The 12,397-nt window shown below is 44.9% G+C and overlaps 1 protein-coding gene across 1 annotated transcript; it reads left to right on the top strand.

The window, feature by feature from the left end:
• Nucleotides 1-3,064: 3,064 nt before the first annotated feature.
• LOC102445571 (olfactory receptor 10K1-like) lies at nt 3,065-4,027 on the top strand. The gene has a single exon (XM_006124809.2). It carries the CDS (start codon nt 3,065-3,067, stop codon nt 4,025-4,027), a length of 963 nt encoding a protein of 320 aa, XP_006124871.2.
• The last annotated feature ends 8,370 nt before the right edge of the window (nt 4,028-12,397 follow it).

Below are 12,397 nucleotides of genomic sequence, written 5' to 3'. Positions count from 1 at the left end.
TATTGTATTAGGAGGATGGTAAAGCATTGGAATGGGAGGTGGTGGAATCTCCATCCCTAGATGTTTTTAAGTCCCGGCTTGACCAAGCCTTGGCTGGGATGATTAGGTTGGGTCTGGTCTTGCTTCGGGCAGGGGACTGAACTTGCTGACTCCTGAGGTCTCTGCCAGCCCTGGGATTCTATGAACCAATTGCAGATTGGTTATAGCAAAAGGTGGTTGAGAACAAAGAACGGCTCTCACATTTAGAACATAAGTAAGGCTCATATTGGGTGAGAGGAAAGGTCCATCCAGTTCAGTAGCCCGTGGGTACATCTACACTAGCCCCCTAGGTCGATCTACGGAGGCTAATGAGAGCAACCGAAATTTCAAATGAAATACGGGATTTCAATATCTCGTACTTTATTTGCATGCTCCTGGCCAGTCGCCATTTTAGAAATTGACTAGCCCAAAGTAACTACCCGCATCTACACGCGATAGTGAAACGAGATTCCAAATTAAAGCCCTAAATCGAATTAGCTGGTATTCCTCCTGGAATAACACACTTCATTTGCAGTTTCAGTCGCCCTCATTAGCCTCCATAGATTGAACTAGGGGGCTAGTGTAGACATACCCTGTCTTCTAACCGGGGCCAAAGCCAGGTGCTTTATAGGGAATTAACAAAACCATTGATAATTTTGGGACCCATATCCTGTCACCCATTTCCAGCTTCTGACATCAAGAAGTCATGGATGGACCTGTCCTCCAGGAGTCGTTCTAGTTTATTGGAGTCTCGTGTGAGAATTTTATTTTCCACCAAATGAATTTTATTGCTCATTTATTATTTTGAAAAAATGCCGTTTTTCTTCACTATGTACAGGCGGGTTGTTTTTTTCTTTCTCCATTTCCATTCTTCCATCCTACACGGATGTTCCACCAATGTCAATGAGCCATTGAAACTCCTGGTGTAGAGAGTGTATATAGGAGTACTTCACACACCAGATGTTGAGGTATTTAGAAGTCAGGATAGATCAAGAATTGAGTCGTAGGAGGAGCTGTCACAGTTATTGTCTCCAGTTCCTTTCCTGTAACAGTAAGGATCTCTTTTTATTGCTCATAAACTGGGTAACTAAACAATCTCTCTTTCTCTCTCTCTCTCTTTCTCTCTTTGTGTCCATGTATTCATCTACTTCTGTCTGTGTATCTATTCCTGTTTTGAAATAGGGGTGCAAATTAAGACAATCAAAATTGCAAATGAAGCTGGGATTTAAATACCCAGCACTTCATTTGCATAATCCTGTTAGGGCGCTATTTCGAAAGAGCATTATTTCAAAATAAAACACACTGTGCAAACTCGTTATTTCGAGAGAACACCCTTCTCTCAAAATAACCCTTATTCCTTCTAAAATGAGGTTTAACATTATTTCAAGAGAAGGGTTTTCTCTCAAAATAACGCATCTATTCAGTGTGTTTTATTTCACTATAGCGCTATTTCAAAATAGCGCCGTAAGTCTATTATGCAATTGAAGCGCGGGATATTTAAATCCCAGCTTCATTTGCAATTTCGAAAGTCTTCATTTGCATTCCTATTTAGAAATAGGTTGCAAGTGTAGACATACCCTTAGAATCATACACTCCGGCTGTGTCCAGACTCAGGGTTTTTTTCGAAAAAAGTAGCCTTTTTTCGAAAAAACTTCACCTGCGTCTAGACTGCAGCCGCGTTCTTTCGAAATTAAATCGAAAGAACGCGGCTTTTCTTTCGACGGCGGTAAACCTCATTGCATGAGGAAGAACGCCTTCTTTCGAAAGTTCATCTTTCGAAAGAAGGCGTTCTTGAATGTAAATAGAGCTTCTTCGAAAGAGAGCATCCAGACTCACTGGGTGCTTTCTTTCGAAAAAGCAAGCCGCTTTTTCGAAAGTTCCGTGTGCAGTCTAGACGCTCTCTTTCGAAAGAGCCTCTTTCGAAAGAGGCTTGCAGTCTAGACATAGCCTCCTAGCACTGGCAGAGACCTGAGGACGTCATAGAGTCCAGCTCCCCGCCCAAATCAGGACCAACTGCAACTCAATCATCCCAGCCAGGGATGTGTCAAGCCGGGACTTAACAACCTCTACAGACAGAGATTCCACCCCCTCCCTAGGAAACACATCCCACTGCTTCCCCACTCTCATCAAGAAATTGTTTTTCCTAATGTCCAACCTAAACCTCCCCCATGACCTCCGTAGACTTCTTCATGTGTTTTCATTTTTTTCACTTCGTTTTCTGTATCAATTGTTGGATGTCATGTCAGTTGAACTTGTGTACATTCAAATGAAGCTGGTTAGTTTACTCTGCTAGCTTCATCAATGTAAGAGCATGTACGTATTCCCAAGGTGAGCATTTCAACTCACAACTAAAGGGTAGACCTACCTGTAATTGAACTCTGAGTATCTTTCCTAACCAATGTAATGATCTTTTTATGTCACAGAGATTTGTTGATATGACACTGATGTTCAGCACCCTCAGGACCTGACCAATTCTGTACCAGAGAATTTGCCAGACCGGAGAGGTCAATATTGTCTAGCAGCATTACCAACACTTCTTATAGTCTGCTGGGATCTAAGAAGACATGTTGGTGTATATTAGAGCTAAATAACAGCACAGAACACTCAGAGTCAGGACTAGTGGTTGTAAACAAACTTTTTTAGGACCAAGAGGAACTTGGCTACACCTATGAAATTGGACATCTGGCTAACTCAAAACATGCCGGACAATGGATCTGTCTGGACCAGAGAGTGCCGGACTAAAGAGGTTCGATCCTCCTTCAAAAATCCCAACTTAGAAGTCCATATTGAAAGTTCATGAGAACTTCATGGAGTTGAAAGGAACATTTCTGTAATTCCATAGGGTTCCATGCTCTTAGTTCTTGGAAGCTCAAACTCTTATTGAAATGAGTTTTTCCCGGTTTATTGACAACCCCACTTTTGCCGGGCAGAGGTGCAGTGATCCAAAATCACCTACTCCGTGTTTCTATCAAGTGTAACTGACGGTGGAAGTTGAATGCCTTTGCTACCTCAATATCTTATGGTGTTACATTTCTAGATTCATAATATGGAGAAAGAGGACGGAAGAAATCGAACCCTCATCATGGAATTCATCCTCTTAGGATTTGGGGATGTCTCCGGACTGGAGCCTCTTCTCATCCTCTTGTTTCTACTCATCTACATTGTAACGATTGCTGGAAACCTCCTCATTGTTGCGTTAGTTGTCGTTGATCATAATCTTCACACCCCCATGTACTTCTTCCTGGGGAACTTGGATTGTGTGGAGATTTGCTACAGTTCCACCATCCTGCCCGTCCTCCTGGCAGAGCTTCTGACTGGGGACAGGACAATTTGTGTTCACTGCTGCCTTGCGCAATTATATTCGTTTGGTATCATGAAAACGGGAGAAAACCTGCTGCTCACGGCCATGTCTTACGATCGGTATTTAGCGATATGCCATCCCCTCCGATACGCAGCTCTGATGAACGGACGGGTGTGTTGCCAGCTAGTGGTGGGGTGTTGGCTGTGTACTTTTCTGGTTGTTGGCACACTAAATTATTTCTTCTTCTCATTAACGTTCTGTGACTCCAAAGAAATTGACCATTACTTCTGTGATTTTTCACCCATGATGAAGCTCTCCTGTAGTGATACCCGAACTCTACAACTCGTGACATTAATTATCTCTGCTATAGGAACGGTAGTGCCTTTGCTATTGACATTGGCTTCCTACGTTTGTATCATCACCGCCATCCTGCGAATCCCGTCGTCCATCGGGCGGCAAAAGGCCTTTTCCACCTGCTCCTCACACCTCATTGTGGTGTCTATTTTATACATCACCCTTATCATTGTCTATGTGTTTCCATCAATCAACACGTCCACGGTCCTTCACAAAGTGTTCTCGCTCTTCTACACAGTCCTGAATCCCATGATCACCCCCATTATCTACAGCCTGAGGAACAAGGAGGTCAAAAAGTCCCTGACAAAAGCTATTGTGAAATTGATTGCATTCAAAAACAGGCACAGAATCTGATAGAGCAAGTTTTAGGGTATAGAAAAATAGGGAGGAAGTGATAGAGTTCTTTAGACAGGACCCATTTTATTCTTTGAGATGAGGGGAACTCCTTCCTTCCTTCCTTCCTTCCTCCCTCCCTCCCTCCCTTCCTTCCTTTCCACACATATATGGCTACGTCTCCACAGCAGGCTTCTTTCAGAAGAAGCTATTCTGGAAGAGATCTTCTGGAAAAACTTCTTTCAAAAGAAAGTGTCTACACAGCAATAGCGCAAGGAGAAATCTCTCCGCTTTTTCGAAAGAGAGCTTCCACAATGATTGGATGCTATCTCCCATTTCATTTGTGATTACTGTGGAAAAAGTGGCCACCCTGTGTTTTCTCCCCGCTCATGCTACACACCGACCTCTGGGGCACGATGGAGGATGCTTCACACATCTCAAAGTTTGCCAGCACCACTGGATGGGAAGATGCTGAATAACAACTGTGGAAAGGCAGATGATTCAACAGAAACAACAGGATATACATGTCGTAGTGGTTCTTATCTCCCAACAGGGAGAAAGTGGTAGCAGACAAGTCTTCCCTCTAACATTTTCTATCCTTGGGCAGTTTAAATTTTCTTTTGGGGGGACTGACATTTCTTTTGTGCACCACCAAGATTGTAGTAATGTGTGGTTGTTCACTGCCAGTGCAAAGAAAACACGCACCCAGTCCATATGTGTGGAAGAAAATATATTAAAATAAGGGATATTTAACAAGGAGAAGGAAATACATAATTTAATATGAAATCAGACAAAAGAGAATATTAATGCAACCCTTTGACAGTACCTGTATCAATTTTTCTAACACCCCAAGCTAGTACAGCCACTCCTCAACTTACAAACACAGCAACTTATGACCCTCCGTACTCATGACCTACCTCCCATTAACCCCATTATAATATTTTCGCTTTGAGATCCATGTACATCAAGGTTTTCGAACAACGCAGGAAGTGCGGTTAAGGGTATTTCTGACTTGTGACCAAATCGAGTAATGACCAGGTGTTCAGAATGTAACCCACTCGTAAGTCGGGGACTACCTGTACTTGCTACCTCTGACTCACAAGAACCAGAACTCTACCACATTGGAAAGATCTGGCTTTAATGCCATACAATTTACCATGTATTAATTAGTAACACAGATGTTTAACAAAATAATTATATCCAGAATTTTAGATCTCTGCAAAGCTCAAAAAAATTCTGTTAAAAGAATCTTTGACTTTCTTATCTTAAGCCTTTAACACCCATAGAATCATAGAATCATAGAATCGTAGGACTGGAAGGGACCTCAAGAGGTCATCGAGTCCAGCCCCCGCCCTCAAGGCAGGACCAAGCTCCGTCTACACCATCCCTGACAGATGTCTATCTAACCTGTTCTTAAATATCTCCAGAGAGGGAGATTCCACCACCTCCCTTGGCAATTTATTCCAATATTTGACCACCCTGACAGTTAGGAATTTTTTCCTAATGTCCAATCTAAACCTCCCCTGCTGCACTTTAAGCCCATTACTCCTTGTCCTGTCCTCAGAAACCAAGAGGAACAAATTTTCGCCTTCCTCCTTGTGACACCCTTTTAGATATTTGAAAACCGCTATCATGTCCCCCCCTTAATCTTCTTTTTTCCAAACTAAACAAGCCCAGTTCATGAAGCCTGGCTTCATAGGTCATGTTCTCTAAACCTTTAATCATTCTTGTCGCTCTTCTCTGGACCCTTTCCAATTTCTCCATATCTTTCTTGAAATGTGGCACCCAGAACTGGACACAGTACTCCAGCTGAGGCCTAACTAGTGCAGAGTAGAGCGGCAGAATGACGTCACGAGTTTTGCTTACAACACACCTGTTGATACAACCTAGAATCATATTTGCTTTTTTTGCAACAGCATCACACTGTTGACTCATATTCAACTTGTGGTCCACTATGACCCCTAGATCCCTTTCCGCCATGCTCCTTCCTAGACAGTCGCTTCCCATCTTGTATGTATGGAACTGATTGTTCCTTCCTAAGTGGAGCACTTTGCATTTCTCTTTATTAAACCTCATCCTGTTTACCTCTGACCGTTTCTCTAACTTGCTAAGGTCATTTTGAATTATGTCCCTATCCTCCAAAGAAGTCGCAACCCCACCCAGTTTGGTATCATCTGCAAACTTAATAAGCGTACTCTCTATCCCAATATCTACATCATTGATGAAGATATTGAACAGTACGGGTCCCAAAACAGACCCTTGCGGAACTCCACTCGTTATCCCTTTCCAGCAGGATTTAGCACCGTTAACAACTCTCTGACTACGGTTATCCAGCCAATTATGCACCCACCTTATCGTGGCCCTATCTAAGTTATATTTGCCTAGTTTATCAATAAGAATATCATGCGAGACCGTATCAAATGCCTTACTAAAGTCTAGGTATATGACATCCACTGCTTCTCCCTTATCCACAAGGCTCATTATCCTATCAAAGAAAGCTATCAGATTAGTTTGGCATGACTTGTTCTTCACAAACCCATGCTGGCTATTCCCTATCACTTTATTACCTTCCAAGTGTTTGCATATGATTCCCTTAAATACCTGCTCCATTATCTTCCCTGGGACAGACGTTAAACTGACCGGTCTGTAGTTTCCTGGGTTGTTCTTATTCCCCTTTTTATAGATGGGCACAATATTTGCCCTTTTCCAGTCTTCTGGAATCTCCCCCGTCTGCCATGGTTTTTCAAAAATCATAGCTAAAGGCTCAGATACCTCCTCTATCAGCTCCTTGAGTATCCTGGGATGCATTTCATCAGGACCTGGTGACTTGCTGACATCTAACTTTCCTAAGTGATTTTAGTAAACTTAGTTTGAAAAGCCATCATGCCTGGGACACACACTACCCTTGCAGCCTGCTCCCCTCCTCAACCCAGTCAGACAGAGAGGACTGCAGCGAGTCAGACACCTCAAACAAACTACCCCCCGCTTCCACCTCATTGCAAACATGCCAACACCCGCCCACCCTCTCTTTCCCCAACCTACCCCATGCACTCAGCCATTTATCTCCCCCTTCCAAGGAGGCTGGAGAGTGCAGAGTTTCTGCCTCTCTCTCTCCTCCTGCAAACGGATGCTCTAAACTCTCCTCCACTCTGCCGCCAATTAATAAATTACTCCCTCCCTCCCTCCCCATCTCCCAGACACCCAGGGTACGTCTAGACTACAGGGTTTTGTCGACGGAAGTTTTGTCGACAGATACTGTCAACAAAACTTCTGTCGACATAGAGCATCTAGATCATTCAGTTCTGTCGACAAAGCAAGCTGCATTGTCGACAAAACCCTGTAGTCTAGACGCAACCCTACAGGCAATAACACCGTCTGTCGACAGAACTCTGTCGACAGAAGGTGTTATGCCTCGTAAAATGAGGTTTACCAGTGTCGACAAAACTGCTGAGTTCTGTCGACGTCATGTCGACAGAACTCAGCGGTAGTGTAGACGCAGGTATAGTTTTGTCGACAAAAGTCCACTTTTATCGACAAAACTCAGTAGTCTAGACACACCCTAATTGTCTCCTTATCTCCCTTTTTACTGGCTCTGGGAGCTCCTCAGTGCAAGCAGACAGCAGCTCCTTTTAGTGGCTTCTTCAGTGAGATGCCCCTCCACCCGCCCATCAGCTGAGTTCCCTGCCTGGGTGGGAGCTTTGAATTTCTGAGTGGAGCAGATGTTTGGCTTGGTGGCAGATGTTTGGTTTCCCTTTTCATTATTGAACCTCCAGATACCGCAAAGCAGGGCTCGCCAGCCAGGCGATTGGGGATCTACCGGTTGAGCTGGGAGCCTCTGACAGCGGCTCCTGACTGGTTTGGCCAAGAGGCTCTCAAGTGCCAGCACTTTATCTGCCCCTCCCCCCACTGCTGCACATCTCCTACCCTTTGCCTTGGAGCTGCCTTCCCCTGGTACACAGCAGGGAAAGAGAGGAGGGAGTACTGATATTAAGGTGCCCCCCACCCTGCATTCTATCTCCACAGAACTGGGGGGGGGGGAAGCACCACAGGGCTTGGGAGGGAGGGAGTTTGCTGGCTGCTTTGGGAGTGGTGCAGGCCCAGGGCAGGAGTGAGCCTGAATTACCCCACTGCACCCTCACCCATGAGCCCCCTGAGGTAAGCAGTGTCCAGCTGGAGACAGCTCCATTCCCCTGCCCCAGTCATGAACCCCCTCCTGCACCCCAAGGCCCTGCCCTAGCCCAGAGCCCCACAGGCCCAAACTCCCTGAGGGTATGTCTACACTACCCTCCTAGTTCGAACTAGCGGGGTAATGTAGGCATACCGCACTTGCAAATGAAGCCCAGGATTTGAATTTCCTGGGCTTCATTTGCATAAGCGGGGAGCCGCCATTTTTAAATCCCCGCTGGTTCGAACCCCGTGCAGCGCGGCTACACGGGGCTCGAACTAGGTAGTTCAAACTAGGATTCCTATTCCGAACTACCGGTACAGCTCCCGGGCTTCATTTGCAAATACGGTATGCCTACATTACCCCGCTAGTTCAAACTAGGAGGGTAGTGTAGACATACCCTTACAGAGCCTGTACTCTGAACCCCCTTCTGCATCCCACGTCCCTGCCCCAGGCATAGCTCAAAGCCCCTCTCACACTCCAAATCCCGTAGCCCAAGACCAGAGCCTGTGCCCCAACCCACTGTCCCTGCCTGGTGAAAGGGAGGAAGGTTGGGTGAGGTAGGGAGGATGGAGGGAGTAGGGGCGGGGCCTCAGAGAAGGAGCACAAAGGAGGCGGGGCCAGGGTATGTGTGTTTGAGGTAGATCTGGGATTGCACTGAAATTCAAAAAGTGATCTCATGGTTAAAAAGGTTGGAGACCATTGTCTTAAAGCGATGAGTATCAAGGGGGGAAGAGCATAAAATAGAAGGAAAAAGAAATATCACCGCTTAAACTTTAATGCATTCACAAATGTCTCACTGCCATAGGGTGGGAAGAGCCCTCAGGAAGTCACGGAGTCCATCCCCCTGCTAAAATGTCTCCTATCCCAACTAAATCATCTCAGCCAATGAAAGAAAAGCCCCCCTCTCCTTCATGAGGTGTGAGGATACCCAGCTGCTGGCTAGATTGGCAAAGATGGGATTTGAACCCACCTCTCCTACAGACATTGTCACCTTCACGCAGCACCTTAGGGTGCATCTACACAGCACCCTTACCTCAAAATAAGAGATGCAATTTGTGCTACTCAAATTGCGTAGCTGGTTTCGAGGTGGTTCCGAAAGAGCTAATTTCAAAATTTGGCGCTCATAGAATCATAGAGCTGGAAGAGATCTCAGGAGGTCATCAAGTCCAGCCCTTTCCCCAAGGCAGGAGCAATCCCAACTATAACAGCCCAGACATGGGTTTGTCAAGCCGAGATTTAAAAACCGCTAGAGATGGAGATTCCACCCCCTCCCTAGGGAACCCATCCCAGCGCTTCCCCACCCACCTAGGGAAATTGTTTTTCCTAATATCCAGCCTAGACCTCTCCCACTGTAACTTGAGCCCATTGCTCCTCGTTCTGCCCCCACTGAGAACAGCCTCTCTCCAGCCTCTTTGGAAACCCCCTTCAGGAAGTTGAAGGCTGCTATCAGATCCCCCCTCACTCTTCGCTTCTGCAGAGTAAACAAACCCCAATCCCTCAGCATCTCCTCATAGGACATGCGCTCCAGCCCCCTTATTTTGGTCACCCTCCGCTGGCCCCTCTCCAATGCGTCCACATCCTTTCTGTAGTGGGGGGCCCAGAACTGGACACAACACTCCAGATGTGGCCTCCCCAGAGTCAAATAAAGGGGAATAATCACTTCTCTAGATCTGCTGGCAATTCTCCTCCTAATGCATTCTAATATGCCATTAGCCTTCTTGGCTACAGGGGCCCAATGTTGACTCATCTCCAGCTTCTCATCATCTGTCATCCCCAGATCCTTTTCTGAGGAACTGCTGCTTATCCATACATAGTATGACGCTCTCTGCATACTAAATGTCAAAATAAGGCTATTCTGAAATGTCCCTTAACTCTCATGCAATAAGGTTTACAGGGACGTCTGAATAGCACGCCCATTACATTTTGATATAACGGCCTTGCTCTTAAGATGCAGAATAACTGTTTCGGGATACCAGACTTATCCCAAAATAGCTCCACAGTGTAAGTGTACCCTTTGATTGCATCAATAAAGACAGAAGTTGTGGCAACAACCTCCAGACTCTGCAAAGTGATAATAAATTATTGCGTAAGGTGTATGCTTTCTGTACAAGACAGGCTGTATAAGTGGTCACTGGGAAAGTTCTGATTTCCTCCATGTGACTTGGAATGTTTTATGTTCAGGCTCGAATTCAGGGTAGACTTTCAGGATGTGCTTAACTTTAAACGTGTGCTTAAATCCCGTTTAAGCCAACCCAGTGATTGTGTTTCAATCAAGGAGAGTTTTGCCAAGTTTTCACCCTTTAATTTCAATGGAACATAAGCACACGATTAAAGTGACGTGCATAATAAGTGATAGTATCCTTGAAGCAGGTGCTATGCATATTTTGTGCAAATTATCTTAGTTCCTTCTCTTAATGGGAATATGCTAAAGACACTGAATAGAATCACAGAATCATAGAATATTAGAACTGGAAGGCACCTCAAGAGGTCATCAAGTCCAGTCTCCTGCCCTCACAGAAGAACCAAGCACCGTCTAGATCATCCCTGACAGGAGTCAGTCTAACCTGCTCTTAAATATCTATAGGGATGGAGATTCCACAACCTCCCTAGGCAATTTATTCCACTGTTTCACCGCCAAGACGGGTAGGAACTTTTTCCTAATGTCCAACCTCAACCTTCCTTGCTGCAGTTTAAGCCCATTGTTTCTTTTCCCATCCATAGAGGCCAAAGAGAACAATTTTTCTCCCTCTTCCCTGTGATACCCTTTTAGATACTCGAAAACCGCTATAATGTCCCTTCTCAGGCTTCTCTTTTCCAAACTAAGCAAGCTCCATTCCTTCAGCCTTGCCTCCTAGCTCATGTTTTCTAGACTTTTAATCATTTCTGTTGCTCTTCTATGGACCTTCTCCACGTTCTCCACATCTTTCTTGAACTGTGGGGCCCAGAACTGGACACAATACTCCAACTGAGGCCTAATCAGAGTAGAGAGGAAGAATAACTTCTCGTGTCTTGCTCACAACACTTCTGTTCATGCAGCCCAGAATCATGTTTGCTTTTTTTGCAATAGTGTTACACTATTGACTCATATTTAGCTTGTGGTCCACTATAACCCCTAGATCCCTTTCTGCAGGACTCCTTCTAGACCGTCGCTTCCCATTCTGTGTGTGTGAAACAGATTGTTCCTTCCAAAGTGGAGTTTTTATAATAATTTTTATTTATAATAGACCATGATAACTTCACTGAATAATTTTTAAGCCAGCCGAAAGGAGATTTCTTTCTTAGGTTGGTTTATTTCATTCTCTACTGCATTCTAAACATCTTTGAGGGTGTGTCTAGACTACAGGATTTTGTCGACAAAAGTGGACTTTTGTCGACAAAACTATACCTGCGTCCACACTGCCTTTGAGTTATGTCAACATAACATCAACAAAACTCAGCAGTTTTGTCGACGTACGTAAACCTCATTCTACGAGGAATAATGCCTTTTATCGACAGAGTTCTGTTGATAGAAGGTATTATTGCATCTACTCTGTCCTTTGTGTCCACACTCTTATGTCGACAAAGCGGTTTGCTTTGTCGACGGAACTGGATGTATTCTAGATGCTCTTTGTCGACAGAAGCTTTGTCGACAGTATCTGTCGACAAAACTTCTGTCGACAAAACCCTGTAGTCTAGACATACCCAGAGAGTTCTGTTTTGTTGTAAAGAGAAATCTATTAGGTTCATCGCCAGCCTTTTGCTGTGAATGTTCAGGGGTTTTATTCATTTTAATTCTGATTGCATGTTACTGGGGGAGGGCTAGGTTGGATCTTAGGAAAAATGATTTTCCTAGGCAAGTGGGAAGCACTGGAATGGGTTCCTTAGGGAAGGGGTGGAATCTCCATCCTTAGAGGTTTTCGAGTTCCGGCTTGACAAAGCCCTGGTTGGCATGATTGAGTTGGGGTTGGTCCAGCTTTGGGCCGGGAGCTAGACTCAATGATTCATGAGGTCTGTGCCAGGCCTGGGATTCTATGAGTTTTTATTATTCAGCAACAGAGGACATTTTATTGTAGCTGGGATTTCCAAAGGGGCTCTACAGGTTTTCGGCCTGCTACTTCTCCAGAAATTAGGGTTATACATTTTTCCCAATCTCCCTTGTCATCTTGAACTTTTACTGCAGAGTTTGTCCATTTTCATTTAGTGCCGCACTGAGCTGAATGAAAAGTTGAGTTTATCGCCTTGGA

The sequence above is a fragment of the Pelodiscus sinensis genome, chromosome 30, assembly GCF_049634645.1.
Source record: "Pelodiscus sinensis isolate JC-2024 chromosome 30, ASM4963464v1, whole genome shotgun sequence".
NCBI lineage: Eukaryota > Metazoa > Chordata > Testudines > Trionychidae > Pelodiscus > Pelodiscus sinensis.
The sequence above is the reverse complement of the archived record's forward strand: the minus strand, read 5'-3'. Positions and strand labels throughout refer to the sequence as shown.

Excerpts from the sequence above, each read along its gene's own strand:
- LOC102445571 (XM_006124809.2), top strand. The coding sequence starts at position 3,065 with ATGGAGAAAGAGGACGGAAGAAATCGAACCCTCATCATGGAATTCATC.